The sequence below is a fragment of the Callorhinchus milii genome, unplaced genomic scaffold (assembly GCF_018977255.1).
Source record: "Callorhinchus milii isolate IMCB2004 unplaced genomic scaffold, IMCB_Cmil_1.0 Scaffold4, whole genome shotgun sequence".
Lineage (NCBI taxonomy): Eukaryota > Metazoa > Chordata > Chondrichthyes > Chimaeriformes > Callorhinchidae > Callorhinchus > Callorhinchus milii.
In genome coordinates this window covers 68468113-68488177 of record NW_024704745.1, presented here as the reverse complement: position 1 = coordinate 68488177, position 20065 = coordinate 68468113, and the positions used below count along the sequence as shown (strand labels likewise).

The 20065-nt window shown below is 43.3% G+C and overlaps 1 protein-coding gene and 1 non-coding gene across 4 annotated transcripts in view; both read left to right on the top strand.

Moving 5' to 3' along the window:
- Nucleotides 1-19792, top strand: part of atp8a2 (ATPase phospholipid transporting 8A2) — a 285157-nt gene extending 265365 nt beyond the window's left edge. For all 3 annotated transcript variants that reach the window (XM_007900625.2, XM_042333953.1, XM_042333952.1), the window contains 4 exons: nucleotides 112-200; nucleotides 3605-3709; nucleotides 13891-13982; nucleotides 18455-19792. In XM_007900625.2, coding sequence (XP_007898816.1) covers nucleotides 112-200; nucleotides 3605-3709; nucleotides 13891-13982; nucleotides 18455-18552 — 384 coding nt within the window. In that variant the 3' untranslated portion in view covers nucleotides 18553-19792. The remainder of the gene's footprint in view (nucleotides 1-111; nucleotides 201-3604; nucleotides 3710-13890; nucleotides 13983-18454) is intronic.
- On the top strand, nucleotides 7483-7555 carry trnat-ugu. The gene has a single exon. It is a non-coding gene; the product is annotated as a tRNA-Thr (tRNA).
- Nucleotides 19793-20065: the final 273 nt, after the last annotated feature.

The window sequence follows — 20065 nt, the reverse complement described above, 5'->3', positions numbered from 1 at the left end:
TATAAGAACTAAGGCTTGGCTCCTCCAAGCTAATCTACTCCTCCATACCCAGCAGCCATGACCTGTTAGTGCACAGAGAGTTTCTTCATGTCTATCTTCTGTCTTTTTCAGGCCTGGATGGTGGTTAATTGCGGGATCTTCTGGCTGGGTCTGTTTCTGGTGCCCACTGCATGTCTGATAAAAGATTTGGCGTGGAGAGCGTAAGTAACACTCAAACTACATGCAAGTGTTTGGCTCCCTGAGGCATGTGTTCTTGTGTCACTATTGTGTCGTTATAACAGTCAATCTGGTGCAGTAGTTTTTAATTGGAGAAGCAAGTTTAAAAGACAACATAGGTTTCAGTAGCTCACCCACACACCACACACAGGCACACACCACACACAGGCACACACCACACACAGGTACACACCATACACACAACACACCATACACAACAGGCACACACCATACACAGGCACACCCCACCCCACACACACAGGCATACCCCTCACACACACACACAGGTACACTCCACATATACACAGGAACACACCACACACAGGCAAACAAAACACACACACCAGACACACAGGCACGCCCCATACACACAGGCACACAACTCACACACAAAGAAACACTGCACACAGGTACACATCACACACAGGGATACACCACACACAATCACACATCACATATAACACCTCTATCTACTCCTTTGGGTCCAGCTTTTAATGTGAACTTTTTGGTTACTGGACGACAGTGACACTGACTAGTACCCTCTACAGATCTCCTCTGCTGCCTTTCAGGCTAGTAAAAAACACGCATAAGTTAAAAAACAGGTTTCCAAATTAATGAAAATTGTCATAAATGGACATTCAATGGACACTGAATTTGCAAATGCAACGTTTGCCATTGTTTTTCACTGGGTGGGGAGGGGTGGAGTGAGAAGGGGAGAGAAGGGTTGGGTTGGTGTGAGGAGAAGTGAGTTTGGGAAGAATTGCAGAATAGTATATTCCAGAATAGCATTTACTGTTCACATCCCATCTGTTATTTATGCAGCTGATTTGTTTTTGAAGTCTTTATGCCAGGATGTTTCCTAATTGATAGAATCGTTGAATGTTACGGGACAGACAAGGGCCATTCAGCTCATCGAGTCTCTGCTCGTGTTTTTTTCCACCTAAGCCACCTATTTTAACAACAAATAAAATATTGCAGATCCTGGAAATCTGAAAGAAAAACAGAAGTCGCTGGGAACACTCAGCAGGTCAGGCAGCATCTATGGAGAAAGGAAAGTGAGTCAAACACAAACGTTCCTTTCTCCATAGATGCTGCCTGACCTGCTGAGTGTTTCCACCTATTTTAAGCCCACTGTCCCCTGCTCCTTCCCCGTACATATTCATATTCCTCTTTATCGAGCACTTATCTCATTTCTTTCTGAGACAATTTGGACAATTAGATGGCTGAGATCACCCGAACATCCTCTCGATCATCCCACCAACTTCAGGCTCCACGTGATGAGAGGCCCTCATCTCTCAGAGCAGTGACCCTTCACATTCACAGCGTCTACTGAACTCTCCCTCACAAAGGAACCTCCGCCTCAGCCACCAGGGCAACAAGAGGGACTTTGTGCTGGCAAATTGACCAATTGGTTGTTCTTGTTTGCGTGGTGGGGTGGGGGAGGGGGGGCGCAAGACCAAGCAGTAAGTGTCAGCAGCTATTCAACCATGGCAGATCTTGCAGCCGAATCCAATTCTGTTCTTGTCCAAAGACTACAAGCACGCACATTCCAGCAGAGGTCATAGGACAGCGATGAAGAGCAGAGAGCCCTCCTTAAGTTTGTATTCTCCTGGGGTGCCGAGGTCAATATTAGCAGCACCACGACTAAAATGGACCAGATTGAACCCGGAATCCTCTTGAGTTTTTATGCCTCATTTCCACATTGGTCTGAGCCTGCCTTCACTTACTTTTTCATCCACAAAATATACAGTCAACTAATTTTACAGTATATTCTGTGAAGTGCTTTGAGACGTCTTAATGATGTGATAAGGCCCTATATCAAATGCAAGGATTATTATTAGTATTAAGGATTATTATTATTACTGAGTTTAGATTAATTGGCTGAGCCTTTTGTTTAATTTTTCCAGTACTTTTTTCTTTCTGCCCTTAATAATAATATTAATAATAATCTTTGCATTTGATATAGCAAAGGTTATTCTTATTAAGAGCAGACATATCTTATATGTCTGATTATTAATAATAATACCTTATTATCTTTTAGTGCAGCTTTCAACAATCCCTTCATTTTTGAATTTTGTTTTCTTTAGTTGTTGTAGGCAGTCGATTTTCCATGTGATAGTGAATTTGCTCCTGAGTTTCGCTGTGTGAATTCTGAGCTTGTTGGATCACTGAGATGTGTATCGAGTTAATACCCTGTCCCTGTTGACAGAGCCTTCAATTTCTGTTGTAAATGCATCTTCAAAGCTAAAGTGCAAGATGTGGCAGAGGACATAATGGGAATATATCTGCTGGGGTGCGGTGGGGATTACAAGTTGTATTTTTAATCAAATGAATCCAGATGTTGAGTATCTCTCCCCGCCCCCACTACCACCTCCATTGTAAATTGGCAGTGTGGATTTCTGAGAGGAGGGGTCTCATGGCTTCTGCTGAATCATTTCATTTCTTCACTATCCTCCTAGGGGCAAAGGGTGGAGGTAAGCGGGGTTTCCATGGAGCTGAGCTGGCTCCAAGGTGACATTCGGAATCGAGCCAGCCCTCTGTAGCAGTCTCGGTAGTCCGGTTCCTGAGCCAGGTGGATCCGCAGTATTCCAGGGCACTGCTGATGACAGCACAGGCAGCCTGGCTCATAGGCAGGAGCTGGTAGGGCAGACCAGTCACTGCGGTCAGGGAATCATCCCACTCAGCTCCTGTTAACGTTGCAGACCAAAGACCTAACGAGAAGGATAGTCCTAGCTGAACAAGCAGCAGGAAAGCTTGCCCTGACAGTGCCATCATATTTCCTCTTCACCCCTTACCCATGAATGATCTCTTTCCCACAGTTCCTCTCCCCACTACTGCGCAATCTTCTTCTGTCCTAAGAGTGTACTGTTGGCCTCAATCGGTATTTTTTTTTTGCTTGTAGCTGTGTGACCCATTAGACAGACCCTTACTTGTCCACTCTTTCTTAGCTTCGGAGACTAGCTGGGCAGAAATTCCATCAGGGTCCAGATCTATTCTATTTTCTTAGCATTTCGGAATGCCAGAAAATGACAAATTCTTAAACACAGTGTTAATTTAGAAGTGTTTTTTTTTCCCTGTAAGTTTCTTTTAAGAACCACAGAAAACAAGACGACTTCAAAGTTGAGACGGGTTGCAACAATTTGCCAAATTCCGCACACTAAAATTCTACATCAATAGTGTAAAACTAGACTGATGTGGAATTTCTCCCCGTGGATGTGGAGCTAAAAAAGCAGTAATATAAAACTAAAATTAATAATTGAATGACTGAAGCGAACCAGACAATCTCGCCGCCAAGATCGATATATTTACAGACGATGGGGCAAGTCTTCTGTTTTGTGTATTTTTACAGCTGCTGTTTGATTCTGTAACCTATTGTGTCCTGGCACAGGGGCTTTCATACCTGTCGGAAAAGCTTGCTGCAGGAGGTTCAGGAACTGGAAGCTGTGTCTCAAGATCCGGGGAAAGCTGTGCTCCGCGGTGTCAACGGGAAGAGGTAAGTAAGGCTGAGCATGACCACAGCACCATCAATACTCTGGAGTTTCTCCGTGTCTGTTTGTCCAGAAGAATAGGAACAAATATTCAAGATCACAGGATTGGTTTGGATGAAGAAGGCCCTTCAGCCCATCTGATCGTATCCTTCCAGAAAACCCACGCATCACAGCTTCAAGCTGTTTTATAAATGAGTCGAGTATCCTGGCCTCAACCACCCTTTCCCGGTAACCCATTTCACAAGGCCATCCTCGAACTGCACCTATTTCTGTACCCTCCAATCCTGTTCCTTAACCGTGTGTGTATATATATATATATATATATATTCCTTTGTGAACGAGTCTATTAAAATGGCTTCAGACTAGGAGATGAACTTCACAATGGATCATCTCTTCTAATTTCCAGTTACACCAGAGACTTGTTAATTTTAGACTGGCTTCTGCGTACAAGAATGTCCATCTTACCACCAAAGCCCAAGGAGGCTTCCTTCCCCCCCTCCCTCCCTCCCTGCCACAGCTAAGTTGACAGAGACACTGTTCAGTGCTCATGGACCAAGTCAAATTAATACTAAAAATCCTCGCTCTCAACACATCCCCTCCCTCAGACGATTCAATTCTTTGCCTGTAAGTACAGGATTACTGGATGTGAACAGAGGTGATATTAGTCTTGATGCCTGAGTGAGACGAACTTCACCAACAAACCTCACAAGTGTCCATGAGGGCCTGACATGCCCGGCTGGTACACACTGTATTGTGTCGAGTATTCTGTTTCTGGAACTGGTTTCTGAATTCCCGATTCTATTTTTAATTTGCCTCAGTTGCATAAGTCTGCACAGTACGAGTGTCACCAGCTGCATAAAGCAGAGAGATGTGTTTATTTTCGGGGATAACCCGTTTGACAGCCAGTGGCTCCGAGTTCTTTATTTAATTGGGACGGAAATCTCAGCTGGCATAGGAAGAGTTCTGAAAACTACATTTTCAGTTGGGCCGAAAAAAAGAATGTATAATTTTTTTTGTGGGACTGTGGAATCTGGAATACTTTCAGTTCCACCGCGACTGTTGAGCAAGTTCAGGTATATGAAGCGTTTGCTGCTTAATGCTCTTGGGAATTGAATTGGGTTTGGAGAATTCATGCCTAGTGTCAGCCGTAGGAAGGTTTGACCCCAGCAAAAGCAGAATACGTATGGCTTCTCCACTAGCGCGAAAGGTATAGATGAAAGTTACTGTGTTGATGTGGGATAATTTAATGTGTATGCTGTTGGGTAGGAAGAGCGCTTCACTGTGATTATCTCTCTGGTCACCATGGAAACCATCACGAACCCAGCAGCAGACTGCTGAAGGAGCGCACACACACGCACACCCATGTATCGAACCTTTGTGACTATGTAAATGGAGTCACAAAGGACAGGAACGAGGGAGAATGTGGCACTGCAAAGCAATCTGCAGCAACAGGTCAGGAGAAGATGGCACGTTATTGAGTTACGCTTGAGGGAAAATAGGATTATGTACTAAGTGGTGTGCGGGTATTAATTTAGTTGCGTTGCTGTTAGCAAGCATACAATTTTAATGTAGGAGATTTACTGTGAAATGTGGATTTTTTTTCCCCCTGTAAAACACATTTGTCTTATTGACAACAACAATAAAATAAATAATAATAATAAATAATTCTTACATTTGCGACAGCAACTTTCGCTCCAGGGGACAGTCTCAAAGTGCTTCGCAAGATTTTACTGAAAAGAGTAGTGACTGTGTATTTGGTGGTGATCGCGGCAGCCAGTGTGCTCACATGATTGTCCCACAAACAGCCGTGAAATGAGTGACCTGTTTTATTTGGGGGATTGTTGGTCGGGACACTGGGAGAAACTTCCTTCTCTTTTCGAAAAGTGGGATGTTTAATGTCCACCTGAACAGGCAGTCAGGTCCCCAGTTTCACATCTCATCCAGAGGATGGCATCTCCAATAATGTAGCACCTCCCTCAACACTGCAGTGGAGTGTCAGCTTAGACTGTGAGTTCAAAGTCCCAACTTAGGCCTTGAACCCAGGACCTTCTGACTCAGAGGCAACAGTGATATAATTTCATTCGCCAACATCCACCTAGTGCCTAACACCCTTCCATTTGTGCCCACGAGAAAGGTGTCTTAGTATCTGCTCCAGGTGTATTGTGACTGTGTAAATGGAGTCATAATTGGCCAACAAAATAAATGTTTCTTGTTTGAATAGTTCTTGATTCATGGCATAAATCCTGCTATTTTGTTATTTCTATGATTGTTTTGTTAGCCAGCCCAAAAATGTTTGCCATCACTGACTATGGCAACAAGTCAGGAAAAGTATTGAGTTAAGCTTGAGAAAGAAACAGGATTTTGTTTGCAGTGATGTGCGGTTATTAATTTGTTAGTTGCATTGCTGATGGCAAGCACATAATGCTGTGAGAAGAGACTATTCCAAAGCCAAGCCTTGGGGCACCTTTCAGACAGTCCCACTGCAAAAGCTGGCAAAACCAAAACATGTATTTGTTCCAATGTGTATATTCAGTTGCAGATAATAATATATTTTTGACAGCTAAAGCCTGTTTTTTTATTCAGAAAGCCTAGGAAATCCATCGCTGGTGTACAAGACACCACCTGTATTTTGTTTTTGCTAAAACACAAAGCTTGAGCTGCAGTATTTCACAGTATAGTGTGCATTCAGTCCATACAGAAATGTTGCTTTTGTCTGTATTTCGTTCATTTCCTTTCCTGTCCAGGTGTCAGTCTGGCTTAGTCTCCAAGTGAGAGGAATGTAGGTTCAAGTCCCACGTCAGGCCTTTTCTTGGCATAGTCTAGGCTTTAAAATCCATCTTACTAGGAGAAACTCTCTTGTCCTTTGAGTGGTGCCATAAGATCATAAAGTCCACCTGATCAGGCAGACAAGACCTCGGTTACACATCTCATGTGAGGACAGCACCTCTGACTATGCATTGTCGGAGCCTAGACTGTGAGTTCAAAGTTCCAATGTGGAGTTGGCTGACACCCCAGTGCAGGGCTGGAGAAGCGATGGATTGTGGAGGCTCCGTCCTTCAAATGAGATGCTAAATCAAGGTTATGTCTGCCTGTTCAATTGGACATTAAAGATCCCATAGCACGGTTTGAAAAGGGACATTTCTCCCAATGCCTGGCCAGCAATTCCCAAAATAAAATTGGTCCCTCACTTCATGGCTTTTTGTGGGACATAAACTTGATTTAAAAAAAGGTTTCAAAATTGTTCTTGGTATTAGTTGTACAACTCAAGCGAAATAAGCGCTACAAGACTTTTCCCATTTGAAGGATGCTGTATAAATGCAAGTTGTTGTTGTGCACACATTGGCTGCAGCATTTGCCTATAACTTGTTGTAAAATACAAAACAATACACTTCACCGCAAATCATGTGAAGTTCTTTGAACAACAACATGATAAGGCACTATATCAAATGCAGGTTTTTATTTGTTCATAGTTATTCAATGAATAACTATTCCACGAGTGCAAGTAACTCTTTGTCACCACTGGGGCCTAATTTATGATACTCACAAAAATGGATTTCATACACTGAGTACGACTGTTTGGGGATATCCAAAGGCGTCTCGCAGTCTTATTCACAAACCAGCTAATCGTTGTTTCTGGAAACTTGGCAAAGTGGGAAAAAATCCAGAGAGTGAAATGTCATTGTTCCCTTTTGCTCTCCGACTGTTATGTTTTGCACTTTGTGGGCTTTCAGAGTTTACAATTAGTCATTTTGCGCCAGTTCAGTGCTGGTTATTGTGGAGTCCTGTAGCTCAGTGGTTAGAGCACTTGCCTTGTAAGCGAGAGGACCTGGGTTTGATTCCCGGCAGGGCGAAACATTAGGCAAGTTTCCTTACTCCACACGCCTTTATTTACCAGGCAGTAAGTAGGAACCCAGTTGTTAGTCGATTGGTGGATCGCTTTTCTGGGGTAATAATAACCCTTGCATTTGATATAGCTCCTTATCATGTCTCTGAGACGTCTCAAAGTGATTCACAGAATATACTATGAAGTGAATTGACTGTATATTTTGTGGGCGAAACGCGGCAGCCAATTGCGCACAGCAGTGTCCCACAAACAGTCGTGAATTGAGTGACTACATTTTTTTAAGGAATTATCACCCCCAGAAAAGCAATCCACCAATCGACTAACAACCGGGTTCCTACTTACATAGGTAAACAGAGGCATGTGGAGCAAGGAAACTTGCCCAAAATTTTACCCTGGCAGGGAATCAAACCCAGGTCCCTCGCTTGCGAGGCAAGTGCTCTAACCATTGAGCTACAGGACTCCAATTCAAATCCCTTCAAATAAATAAATAATAATCAATAATCAATCCACGACTGTTTGTTGGACACTGCTTTGTGCAATTGACTGCCTCATTTCGCCCACAAGATATACGGGCAATTCATTTTGCAGTGTATTCTGTGAAGCACTTTGAGATGTCTCGAAGACATGAAGGGGCGCTATTTCAAATGCAAAGATTATTATTACATCAGCTGTTTGAGTTTTTGGTTTACCAGAAAGCTGTTATCCTATCAAAGCCCACAATTGAGATTGGGGGTGACGGGAACCAGTGAGCTGAGTGAGGATGGGTTCACGGCAGTAATACAGAGAACATAAATGTGTCCTGTGAAACCAAACATGTTACGAATGCCACTTTTAGGTAAGCTTGCCTCTTTAAAACCATCCCTTCATGGCAAAGCATATTCAAGATAATGGCAACTGGGCAGAAAGAAAGGGTTGCAGGACTATAGTTTGTTGATGAAGTTTCATCGCCTTCATGTAATTTCCTTATGGATAATGCTCTTTGTTTTCAAAGTATAATGATAGGAATTGAATGCCTATGTCTGGCTGATATCCATTGGAAACCACTATTTCATCCTTCAGATGAGATATTAAACAGAGGTCTCCTCTGCCTGTTCAGGTGCAGGTTAAAAGATCCCATGGCATTGTTTGAAAAGATGAGGGAGTTTCTCCCGGTGTCCTGGCCAGCAATCCCAATGGATAAAATTGGACATTCTTTTCACGGTTGGTTTGGGACACTGCTGTGTGAAAACTGGCTGCAGTGATTTTCCTACACATACACAGTCATTACACCTTACAGTAAATCTGTGAAGGGTCCTCCCAATGCAAATGGTGCTGTATCAAATGCAAGATGTTTTATTATTATTATTGTGGATGAAGCAGTGCTCTGCAGGTTAATTGTACATATGGAGCCACGACTTTCCTTTAAACTCTCTTTACCACCCAGCAGAAGTTTGCAACTTTTACCCATGTTAACTTGATACTTGATTCACACAGGACTTTCAGAGTGTGTTAGCTGTTTTCACTGCAGCTGCTGCTATTTGTGCTATCATCTCTTATCATAATAATAATCCTTGCATTTGATATAGCTCCTTATCACATCTTTGAGCCATCTCAAAGCGCTTCACAGAATATACTGTAAAGTGGATTGACTGCGTATTTTGTGGGCGAAACCCCACAACAGCCAATTGCGCACAGCAGTATCCCACAAACAGTCGTGGAGTAAGTGACCAATTGAGTGACCAAAGCAATCTACCATTCAACTAACAACTGGGTTCCTACTTACTGCTAGGTAAACAGAGGCGTGTGGAGTAAGGAAACTTGCCCAACATTTCGCCCCGCCAGTAATCGAATCCAGGTCTCTCGATTGCGAGGCGAGTGCTCTAACCACTGAGCAACAGGACTATTATATTACCTTTCAGAGTGCGATTGCTTTCTTTGTGTCTTCTGATTTCTTTGGCCCAACGTAGAATTACATGAATGATCTTCGTGGTGCTACCCTGCTGTGTGTTTTCAGCTGATTCTATACCAATTGTACAGATTCAGGCCACGTGAGGGCAGATTTGATCACTAGGTTATGTGTACAACATCATCTATGCATTAATCTCCCATTTCCCTTCCATGCCCAGCACACCATGTTTTATGAATGTGAATGTCGAGTCAGCCTGTTTGTTAGCTACGCACTGGATGAATGGATGAACATAACCAGTAAAAATAAAATGAAATTCCATCTATTTAATGAGCTGGTAAAACAGGCTTGACGGACTGAATGGCCTCCTCCTGTTCTAGTTTCCCTATGTTCCTATTCTATTATGTCACATTGTTCTCCTGGCTAACAAGCTCCCAGGTAAAACTGATCATTCACTTCGAGCCCGTAATGTGGGACAGAATGGCTGTCACAAGTCACCTACAAAATGAGCGGGCACTACATTTAACAGTAAAATTCTGTGAAGCGTTTTAAGACATCTCAGTGTCGCAAACGCAGATAGGCTGCTGCGTTTCGCCCATAAAATTATACAGTCAATTCAAGGTGAAAATTTGCCCTCAGGTTTGCTGCATTGTAAAAGTTTTGTTTAATTCCGAATATCTGTTTGCTGCATGTAAAAGTTTTGTTTAATTCCGCCACCTTTTCGGAGCACTTTGCGTTGTATTTGCATATGTAACGTGCTCATTCAAAACTTTTTCCATCTGCATGCTTCCACGCAGACTCACTTGGCTGTTGAAATGCTTTACTGGAGATCATGTAAGACTTGTAACCACTGCCATCTTCCCTCCCCTGTGTTGGTTTTCTCTCTCTTTCTCACTAATTGCTCACGGATTCTCTGTGTGGTCCTCGTGTGAACCAGATAATGGTGTGACTAAACTAGTCAATGGTTTTCCATGTCCTTTTACTTGTGCTCTGGTCTCCAATTGCTTCTCATTTCTGTGATGTTCCTTTTTACCCCCCTTTGTTCTTGCACAGTTCCTTCACACCTGCTTACTCTCTGCCTTTCAAGAATTCAGACAGGCTTTTGTGGGTTTTCCTGCTGTCCCTCAGTTGGAAGATTCTCTGAATTCTGAATGATACAGGGGTCGGGGTCGGACACGGGCTGCATTGACAGTGATGTCGGTGGTGTGTGTGTGTGTCTACATGCTGCCTTTCTCCCCATTAGTAACCCTGCTGGGTACCCCTGCTGGCTTCTGTGATACTTGTGTTTAGCTCGGCACACTGTCTGCCAGGATGTGTAACCACAATCTCCTTGTTTCTGATTAAGGAATTTGGCCCAGCGACTGCAAACCTCAAGCTGCTAGGGCTGCTAACCAGATATTTCAGGCTGTGGCCATCACATTAGCATGAACAATTGTTAGCTTTATAGTCTGTTAATCCAAATAAAAACAGGGGGAGTGAGAACACTGTTGTGGATATAAACCAAAATGTCACAGTCTGTTTAACATAGTTGTTTGGGTGTGTATCTTGATGGTGGTATAATTTATCCTTTTTTTGAGAGGGGTGGAGAGGTGGGGGAGCAGACGTGTTTTGTTGGTTCGAACCCACAGAAAATGCCAATCCTTCTGATCTGTGTAGAAATCTTCGTCAGTCACCTCATGAATACCAAAAGGGTGCCCCTGCTATATCTGTAGCTCTGACCCCCAGCCATGACCTACCCAGCACTCCGGGTGCTCTTGAAGTGTTGTTTTCTCAATGCCCTTATTGTGAGCATAGGGGGCTGACTACAGAAGCACTTTTCCCAAGCCCGATACAAAACGACAGCATCAAAGCTCGTTGTGAAATGCTTGTCATGCAAGGTTTCATGGCAGGGCTGTGGTTGGGTGGAGGGAGGATTCATTCTCTTTTAAAATGTTGTAAATAAATAATTACAGGTACGCCTATGACACAAGGTTGAAATGAAAGCTCTTTGCCCTTCACTTGGCCTCAACAGGCCACATTTAATTGCCATCAGAGCCTCACTCATTGCCTTTTTATTTTACGTGCCACATTAGATTCTCTTCATAAAGAAAACTCGACACTCGTTTTAACACTGGACTACATCTAAACAGGGCATTTAACTCTTCAGTGCTCTAAGGATGATCAAAATTCACTGATTTTTAAAAAAAAATAGTTTCTTTTAAGATTTTGCCAACAAAATATAGTCAGTTCACTTTTTCAGTATATTCTGTGAAGCGCCTTGCGACGTCTCGAAGACGTGGTAAGGCGCTACATTGAATGCAAGGATTAGTATTATTGACAGAACCCAGTAATCAATAAGAAGGCCATTTTGCCTACAGTATACACAGTCACTGTACTTTTCAGCACATCCTGTGAAGCACTTTAAGACGTCTCAATGATGTGATAAGGCACTACATCAAATGCAAGGATTATACTGATTATTACTATTAAGGCTAAAAAGATGCCCATTATTAAAAATGTTGCCCTTCCCTGACCAACTAAAATGTTGCTGTTCGTACTAAAATAGCAAGGTGAGGGGCACAACTGGCCTTTAGCCACAAGTGGGACAATGAGGTGCATTTTGGAGTGATGCTCCGGACAATGGATATCTGGTTATGGGAAAGAGTTCAAATGAGATCAGGCTATGTTCAGGAGTCGCCTCACTTTGTTCCAAGGAACTTTTTAATGCCTAGTTATTAAAAGGGTGGAAATGGATCCTGTTTGCTCTCTCTGGTGGGGTACGTCACGTGGAGAAAGGCAAAAGGGACGTGAAAAGGTCTAATCTCGCAACGTGATTCTTTCATAAGGAATGTGAGTCACACAAATGGGGAATTCCTTCCAGTAACTGGGAGTAAATAATAATACAGTAAACATCACATAAATTGTATCAGTTGGGACCATACATTTAATATGATTTATGCAAAAGTATGAGTTATGTCAAATTCCCGTAAAATATAATCTCTTGAACAGGCCTTGGGCAATTGTACGATTTAGGGGATTATACAATTTATATCGATAAGATTTATGCGAATTTTACTGTAAAAATAATAATCCTTGCACTTGATATAGCGCCTCATCACATCGTTCAGACATCTCAAAGCGCTTCACAGAATATACTTTGAAGTTATTTGACTGTACATTTTGTGGGCGAAACACAGTCACACTGATCTGATGGAGACGTCACTCCCACACAATCTGGAGTGCTGTTAACTGGGAATTATTTGGAGATTCTCATCCTATTGAGCAATGCTGCAAATTAAGACCCCCTCCCCCCATCTCTCTTTTTTAAGAATACTTAAAAGCTCAGGAGCTGACAGGGTTAATTGTTTTCAGAGCCGGGTGGAGTGGGAGACACAGACTGCCTCTGTAAAACACGTAAAAACAGGCAGGGACTCAGCAGCAATTTTAACAAGATTATAAAACAGTCGTAAGTAAAATAACAGCCAAAAACAATATTGAGCGAGTACCAAGCAACAGAATGTGAGATGAATGATCACAATGAATATTACAGAATAAGGATTTTACAGTGGATCGCAGGGCACAATACAGTGCAATAAACTTATTTACAGAAATTGCGCTTGCTTCAACTAACAGCAGCTAAGTGTGTCCCACCCACTCACACTGAATTCATGTCCCTCAGCCTCTGTCTGGCTCCTGCTGCTCAGGTATGGACTATTCCAGCTATTTCCTCCCTCCTCCACCTCCAACCACTGCTTATTTATAGGAATAATTCAAAACTCCTGGCTCTGGCACTAGGTGAGGTGACACCCCTCCGCAATTTACAACAGACCTGCTCTGTATTATTGCTTCCAAAAGCAGCGTCGTGCAGAGAATGACCGCAGTTGTTTGTTACATTTGCCTGTTTTTATTGACATTGAAAGGTAAAGATGCGACCACAGTTCCCTTAACAGACCAGTCCCATTGACTGCTCTATTTCGAGGCAGGACAGCCAGTGACAGGGATTTCACTCATTATGTCCCACTTTTGTGTATGCAGTCCGCAGAGGAGCCCTTAACTTGGATAATTTAAAACTAACTGCTTTTTTTAAATGAATTGCCGAGTAATTATCCACAAGAAACCCCAATCCACGACCCTTTATGAAAATCATATTCAGGAGCCTCTTCAGGGAAGATTTACTTTACTTGTGGCCAGCCAATTACGCATTTGTTAGGAGACTATTAGGAACAATCCCACTCATTGTTAGCAAAGATAATCCATGCCAATTGGTACCCACTATCTTAATTGGTTGAGAGGATTATTTTTAATTACTGAAACAATTGAGCCAGCAGGGATGGTGTAGCCAAGTGTGAATAATTCTGTTTGTCTTCCTTTGAATCTCTCGTGCAGATGTTTGGTAGATTGGCCTCTCAGAGCTAACAGGTAAAAGCCCTGCTGTTCACTTGTGGGGCTTCAAATGTTCTTTGTTTCTCTCCCCCCAGTCTGAATGAACGTGCTTACCTGCTAAAGAGAGTGTTCAAGAAACACCCTTCCAACCTCAGCCACAGCAACTCAATCCAACAAGGTGTTTCACGTGAGTATCGCATCGCCTCAAACTTCTCCTCAGAGTTGCTTTTCACCACACAAAAATATTGTCTGGATCATTCACGGTTACTACACTTTACAGTAAATTCCGTAAAACCAAACTCCGTACGCCGACCACTGCTATCCTTGGCTCCATTGGCTCCCTGTCTTCGAACAGATCAACTTTAATGTCGTCACCCTTCTTGTTGTTATTATAAGAGCTGTTCAAAATTATGAGTGGTTTTGATAAGAGTAGATAGGGGAAAAACGTTTCCTCTGGTGGGTGGGTCGGTATCCAGAGGACACAGATTTAAGATAATTGGAAAAGAACTAATGAAACTAGGAGAAATGTTTTAACCAGAAAGTTGCACTGCCTGAAAGGATTGTGGAAGCAGATTCGATAATAGCTTTCAAAAGGGAATTGGATAGGTACTTAAAAAGGAAACATTTGCAGGGCTATGGGGTAAGAGCGGGGGAGTCGGACTAGTTGAATAGCTCTTTCAAAGAACCATCACAGGCACGATGGGCCAAATGGCCTCCTTCTGTGCTGTAAGATTCTTTGATTCTATGTAGTTTAAGCTCCACAACAAGATGTCAAAGCAGGTTGATCCCCATCGTCCCTTCTGCCTCTACCTGAATGGCATCATTACTAGGGTCACAGTTGTTCTGAGACATGCAGTATCCTGTTTTTCCTCTAGACAGGGAAATGCATAAAACCGGTGCTGGGAACCATGTCAGGGTGAAGTACTGTCACTATACTGCTTACCTCAAGAGCAATTTCAGTGCCTGTTGACTGACCCCCGCAAATGAACTTAGGACCTCATATTGTATCGAAGCCGTACTGAACAGGATTCATAAATCCCTTTCTCCCAAGTCGGGAATCGATACTTCTGAAGTATAATCTACAATCTTTAGTTTGTCATTAGAATATTTTTCTTCTCTTCCAACGCAAAATGTTGTTTTGCAATTTTGCGAGCAGCGCTTAAAATCAAGAATTAAATTGGGAAACAAGACCAGCAATTACACATGCTTGTGCCCAGCTCTATGAGAAGCAGGAAGGGCAAGGAATTACATAGTTTCCGCTTGAAAAGTCTTCTAAGAAACAGGGTCCCCTATGATTCCCCCTGCTGACCTTGCTGTTGGGGCTCAGAGGATCACTTCAGTGAAATAATGAAGAATCTGAAACTTACCGTTGAATAATGTACCTATTATTTCTAAACCATTTAGGATATCGATTGCAAAATAACCCACAGTATCCCAGCAGGAAACGTAGAGATTCACATCCTCCAAAGGTGTAAAGGTCAAGGCGACTAGCCTGTCAGGATTCTAAGTAAAACTTTGGCTGAGCTATTTCAAACCTGGGAAAATGCCACGACCACACAGACACACGAGTGCATTGTTTTGAACAGAAACAACCCTTCTCTTCCTCTTCAGGGCACTGAGCAGCTGTCTTGTGCTTATTTCTGTTGAGGGTGACTGAGGATTGCTGTGTTCTGCTGCCTTCCTGTTAGTAGGTTTATTGGGGGCTGACACCAGGGGAACTATCCCTGGCAGCCATGTAATGAAGAGACTGTACATTTCCCCGGTGGCAAACTTCACTGGACACTTTTCAGTGTCGGATCTCTCGTTTCGGTAATATTATGTACCTTGCACGCACATGCGGGGGAGGTGGGTGGGGGGAGCTGTGTTGCCCAAAAACAACAGCGATGTAGGAACCACAGAAAAAGTCTGTGAGCAAAGTGGCCAGATCTACAAACACATCTGCCGGCCTCCATTCAACAATGGTCATTAGCACCAGAGGATGGAGTGGGCTCCGTTGAGTGAAATATTCATGAAATTCTCTTTTAAGTGTTTGGAACTGAAGGAGTGGCGAGGAGAGATATGACGCCCCCTGGTAGAACTTTGCAGTTTGGGACATCTTGTTCTCAGATGTATTTATATTTTGAACTCCTCACTACCAGTGTTATAATCGATGCGTTAAAATGAGGTCCCAAGCTCACAGCATTCACATACTATTTTCAGATACTCCCAAGGGCATCAGGACAAGAGAGCACAGGTTCAGGGTCATGAAGGGCAATTTGGGACAGACACCACAAAGTAATTTACAGCTGAAACAAGTTACCAAAAAGAGTGGTAAAGGCTGGAACTCTGGACTCATTTGACAAACAATTTTATGGTATAATGGTTAAAAAGGTAGGATTGCTGTTCTAAAAAGATTAGATCAAATTAGTTAAAGGGCTTTCTTTATCCAAACCTCCCTTTGTCATCTCTGGCAGTCTTGTGATATAGCAGTATTGAAATCAGCAGCAACTTGTTGTCTGTGAATACTTTGCGAAATTACTCAAGCAAAATAATGTTGTAAAATACGGAATGATGTGATCACATTCCTTTGGTGAAAGGAGTTTGTTTTTATCAAACAGGTGGCTGACTCATGCATAAACCCATCATAATGCTTAAGAGTATCCAAACCAGACAGAGTACCACATATGTATGCCACCTACAACAACAACATCAACAAGATTTCATTTTTAGAGCGCCTTTCATGTCGGGAGGACCTCCCAAGGGGCTGGACAGTTGGGTTGGGACCCAAGCAGGGGCGAAATGATCAGGGTGAGGGGAGGGAAGGGAGGGAGCGAGGAGGGGGTAGAGAGTCGAGAGGGGAGCTGAAGGCACGGTTGAAGAGAAAGACCTAATACATCTTGCTTACCTAATTCCAGAAACCATTAGACGTAGGTTGGCAAAAGCTATGGCTCAGGGACCCCAGTGTGCGTTATGATACTGCTGGAGTTCAACCAGCTAATAATTGCATAGCTTGCCATTGAGAGCACTGACTAGCAAGCTTCCTGCTGCTTGTCTATCTACAATCACCCGACCTGTTAGGGCTTTGACTTGCAGGGTTCAACAACAACAAATTACACTTGTAGAGCGCCTTTCATGTCAGAAGGACGTCCCAGGGCACTGGACAATCAGGTTTTGGACCCAGGCTGGGATGTGGGGTCAGAAAGGGAGGGGGGTAGGGGGTGGGTGTGGTGGGAGAGGGTGGCTGAAGGCACAGTCGAAGAGGAAGGTCTTCAGACGGGAGGGAAGAGAGGGGGTGAGGTGGAGGGATTGTGGGATAGAATTCCAGAGTGTGGGGGCAGAGATGCTGAATGCCTGACCATCAGTGGTGGGGCAGGAAGTGGGGGGACCTGAAGCAGGCTGCCGAGCGGAGGGAGCGGACTGGCTGATATGGGGTTATGAGGTCGGAGAGGTAGGGGAGAGCAAGATAGTGGAGGGCCTTGAAGGCAAGAATGAGGGTTTTGTACTCGATTCTCTGAGGGCTGGGGAGCCAGTGAAGCTGGGCAAGAACAGGGGTGACAAGTTCCCGGAGCCTGGTGCGGGAGAGGACACAAGCAGCAGAGTGCTGAATAATCTGCAGCTTGTGGAGGAAAGAGTTGGGAAGTCCAGTCAGCAGGCAGTTGGCGTAGTCAAGCTGGGATGTAATGAAAGTGTGGATCAGGGACTTGGCAGCCTGCGGTGAGAGGTAATGGCGGAGATGGGCAATTTGTGGAGAGTTGGAAAGGCACAATGGGTCACGGCATGAATGTGGAATTTGAAGGCTAGCTAGGGGTTGAAGAGGAATGGGAATAACATAATAAAACCAATTGAAGAGCTGTCACTATTAAGAAGTTTAGACCTTACAAGCAACAATGGGAAGTTTAAAAAAGTTTTTATGTGGAAATAAACTACGCCGACCTCAGAACAGATAGAAATAGACCCTGCAAAGCAAACACTTCAACACTATCAGCTTGGTTCAGTTGGTAATATTCCCGCCTCTGAGTCAAAAGGTGTGGGTTCAAGCCCCAAATAGGCACTTTGAACTCATAGTCCAGGCTGACACTCCAATGCAGTGCTGGGGTTGTGCTACATCATTAAATGTACCGTCCTTCGGATGAGAATTTGAACCTTGGATCTGTCTGTCTGTTCGGGTGGATACTTAAATAACCCATGACACTATCCAAAAAGAGAAGGGAGTTTCTCTCAGTGTCCTGGCCAACTATCCCCCAAATAAAATTGGTCATTCACTTCATAGTTGTTTGCCCTCCGGCGTGGAGAGTGCTATATAAATCCAAGTTGTTGTTGTTGCTGTGCACAAAACGGCTGCTGTCTTTGTTTGCAAGGTACAAAGTAACTGCACTTTACAGTATTATCCTGTGAAGCACTTTGAGACGTCATAGTGACTTGAAAGGTGTTCTTATCAAATGGAATATAATAATAATCCTTGCATTTGATATAGCGCTTTTCACGTCTTCTAGACGACAACAACAACAACAACAAAATTACATTTATATCGCGCCTTTCACGTCAGGAGGACGTCCCTAGATGTCTCAGAGCACTTCACAGAATATGCTGTAAAGTGAATTTACTGCATTTTTGTGGGCGAAACGTGGGGGGAATGATTATGTATTACATTTTTTCATCATTGTTTTTTTTATGCTGCAGATGGTTATGCATTTTCTCAAGAGGAATATGGTGTGGTTTCACAGTCAGAACTCGTCCGATCATACGACACCACCAAAAACAAGGTTGATGCAGAGTAAGCAGCGTTACCGTACTTCGGACTGGTGAAAGCGTGTAAGATATCTAAGTGCATCAGCCATCAATACAGACCATAATCAGCAGCAGCCAAAAGAACGGGATCCTCATTTCTGTGGCCTTAGCCAACCAGCTTGACTTTTATTTATTCTCGCACTGACCTCTACCGACTCAAATCGAATGCTGTAAGAAAATTATTTTTGTGTTGCCGTTGAGTTTAGATCGTTTAATGATGTCTGATTGTAGGTGCTTGTGAGAAATCCACTCATTTAACACAGTACCGTATCTACTGCAGAACCCAATGGAACTGTTGGAACTCTGGCTCCCCCAAAACAAATTCCAAAATATCTCCAGTTGGCTGACTTTCTTTGTAATTGAGTTGGAGGGATGTGTCGAATGGAGCAAATGCTGTATGTATTTATCTCATTTGATCCACTCAAAAAGGTTGAAGACTGTATTCAATTGCCCATTCGGAAGTGGGAGATGTAAAATAAAAGGGGAGGCAGGGTGGCACATAAGCCCTCCCTGGTGGAAGTTACTGCATGCCTAAGTGAGATGTTGTGCATGCTGGGGCAAAACAATTATAAATCACGTACATGGCTTGTCAATTGAACGTGCAGTGCAGTATCTGATGTAAAGTAGCTGGTTACTCACACTATAGGATGCTGAGATCGGATCCGATGCTCAGGCTTGTAATGAACCCTTTTGGATCAGCTTCCCGAATTCTCTCTTGTATCCTCTGTTATAACACCTGCAGTGATGATTCTTTGTCACATCCTGATGCAGCTTTCACGTCACATCTGAAATGTTAAAATCAGGCTAAATCAAAGGTTCTTCATTCACAATAGTCTGTATGAGGAGAGGGGGAGACTTTATTATTTTTAATTTAATATGGGACGCTCTGCATATTGGAAAGGTAACGAGTGTTGGATCGCTGTGTTGCGTAGCTGAGTGAGTGAGATTCCACCCTTGGCTGCACGCCTGAGATGCACTGGCCAGAGAGAAGCAGAGTTTGTGCAGGCTGCTTTCTCATGTCTGTTCCACCCACCCACCTGCCCGGGACCTGTGCTGTACTCGCAGAGAGCACACAAGAGGAAAGATAGCAAATAAGAAGCATTTGTTTCCTTTAACACAAAAGAATGATTCAACACTGGAATGCCCTTATAATTTTAGTTCCGAATTGGAGATTTTGTGGGCATTTGCCTACAAATATACACAGTACCTACACTTCACAGAATATACTATATTCTGTAGGATATGCTGTGAAGCGTTTTGAGATGTCTCAACAACGTGATGAGGCGCTATATCAAATGCAAGGATTATTATTGTTATCATGTGAAGCGCTTTGTGACGTCCTCCCGACGTGAAAGCTGCAATATCAAACTCAAGGATTATTTATTTATCTAAAACTTGAAACAAAGAGATCAGAACTAACCTCCTTGGCTGAGCCCCTGCTTGCTGTGGAATCAATTTATGTTTAACACTTAGCGGATCTTGGCATAGAACCAGACCAGCTTT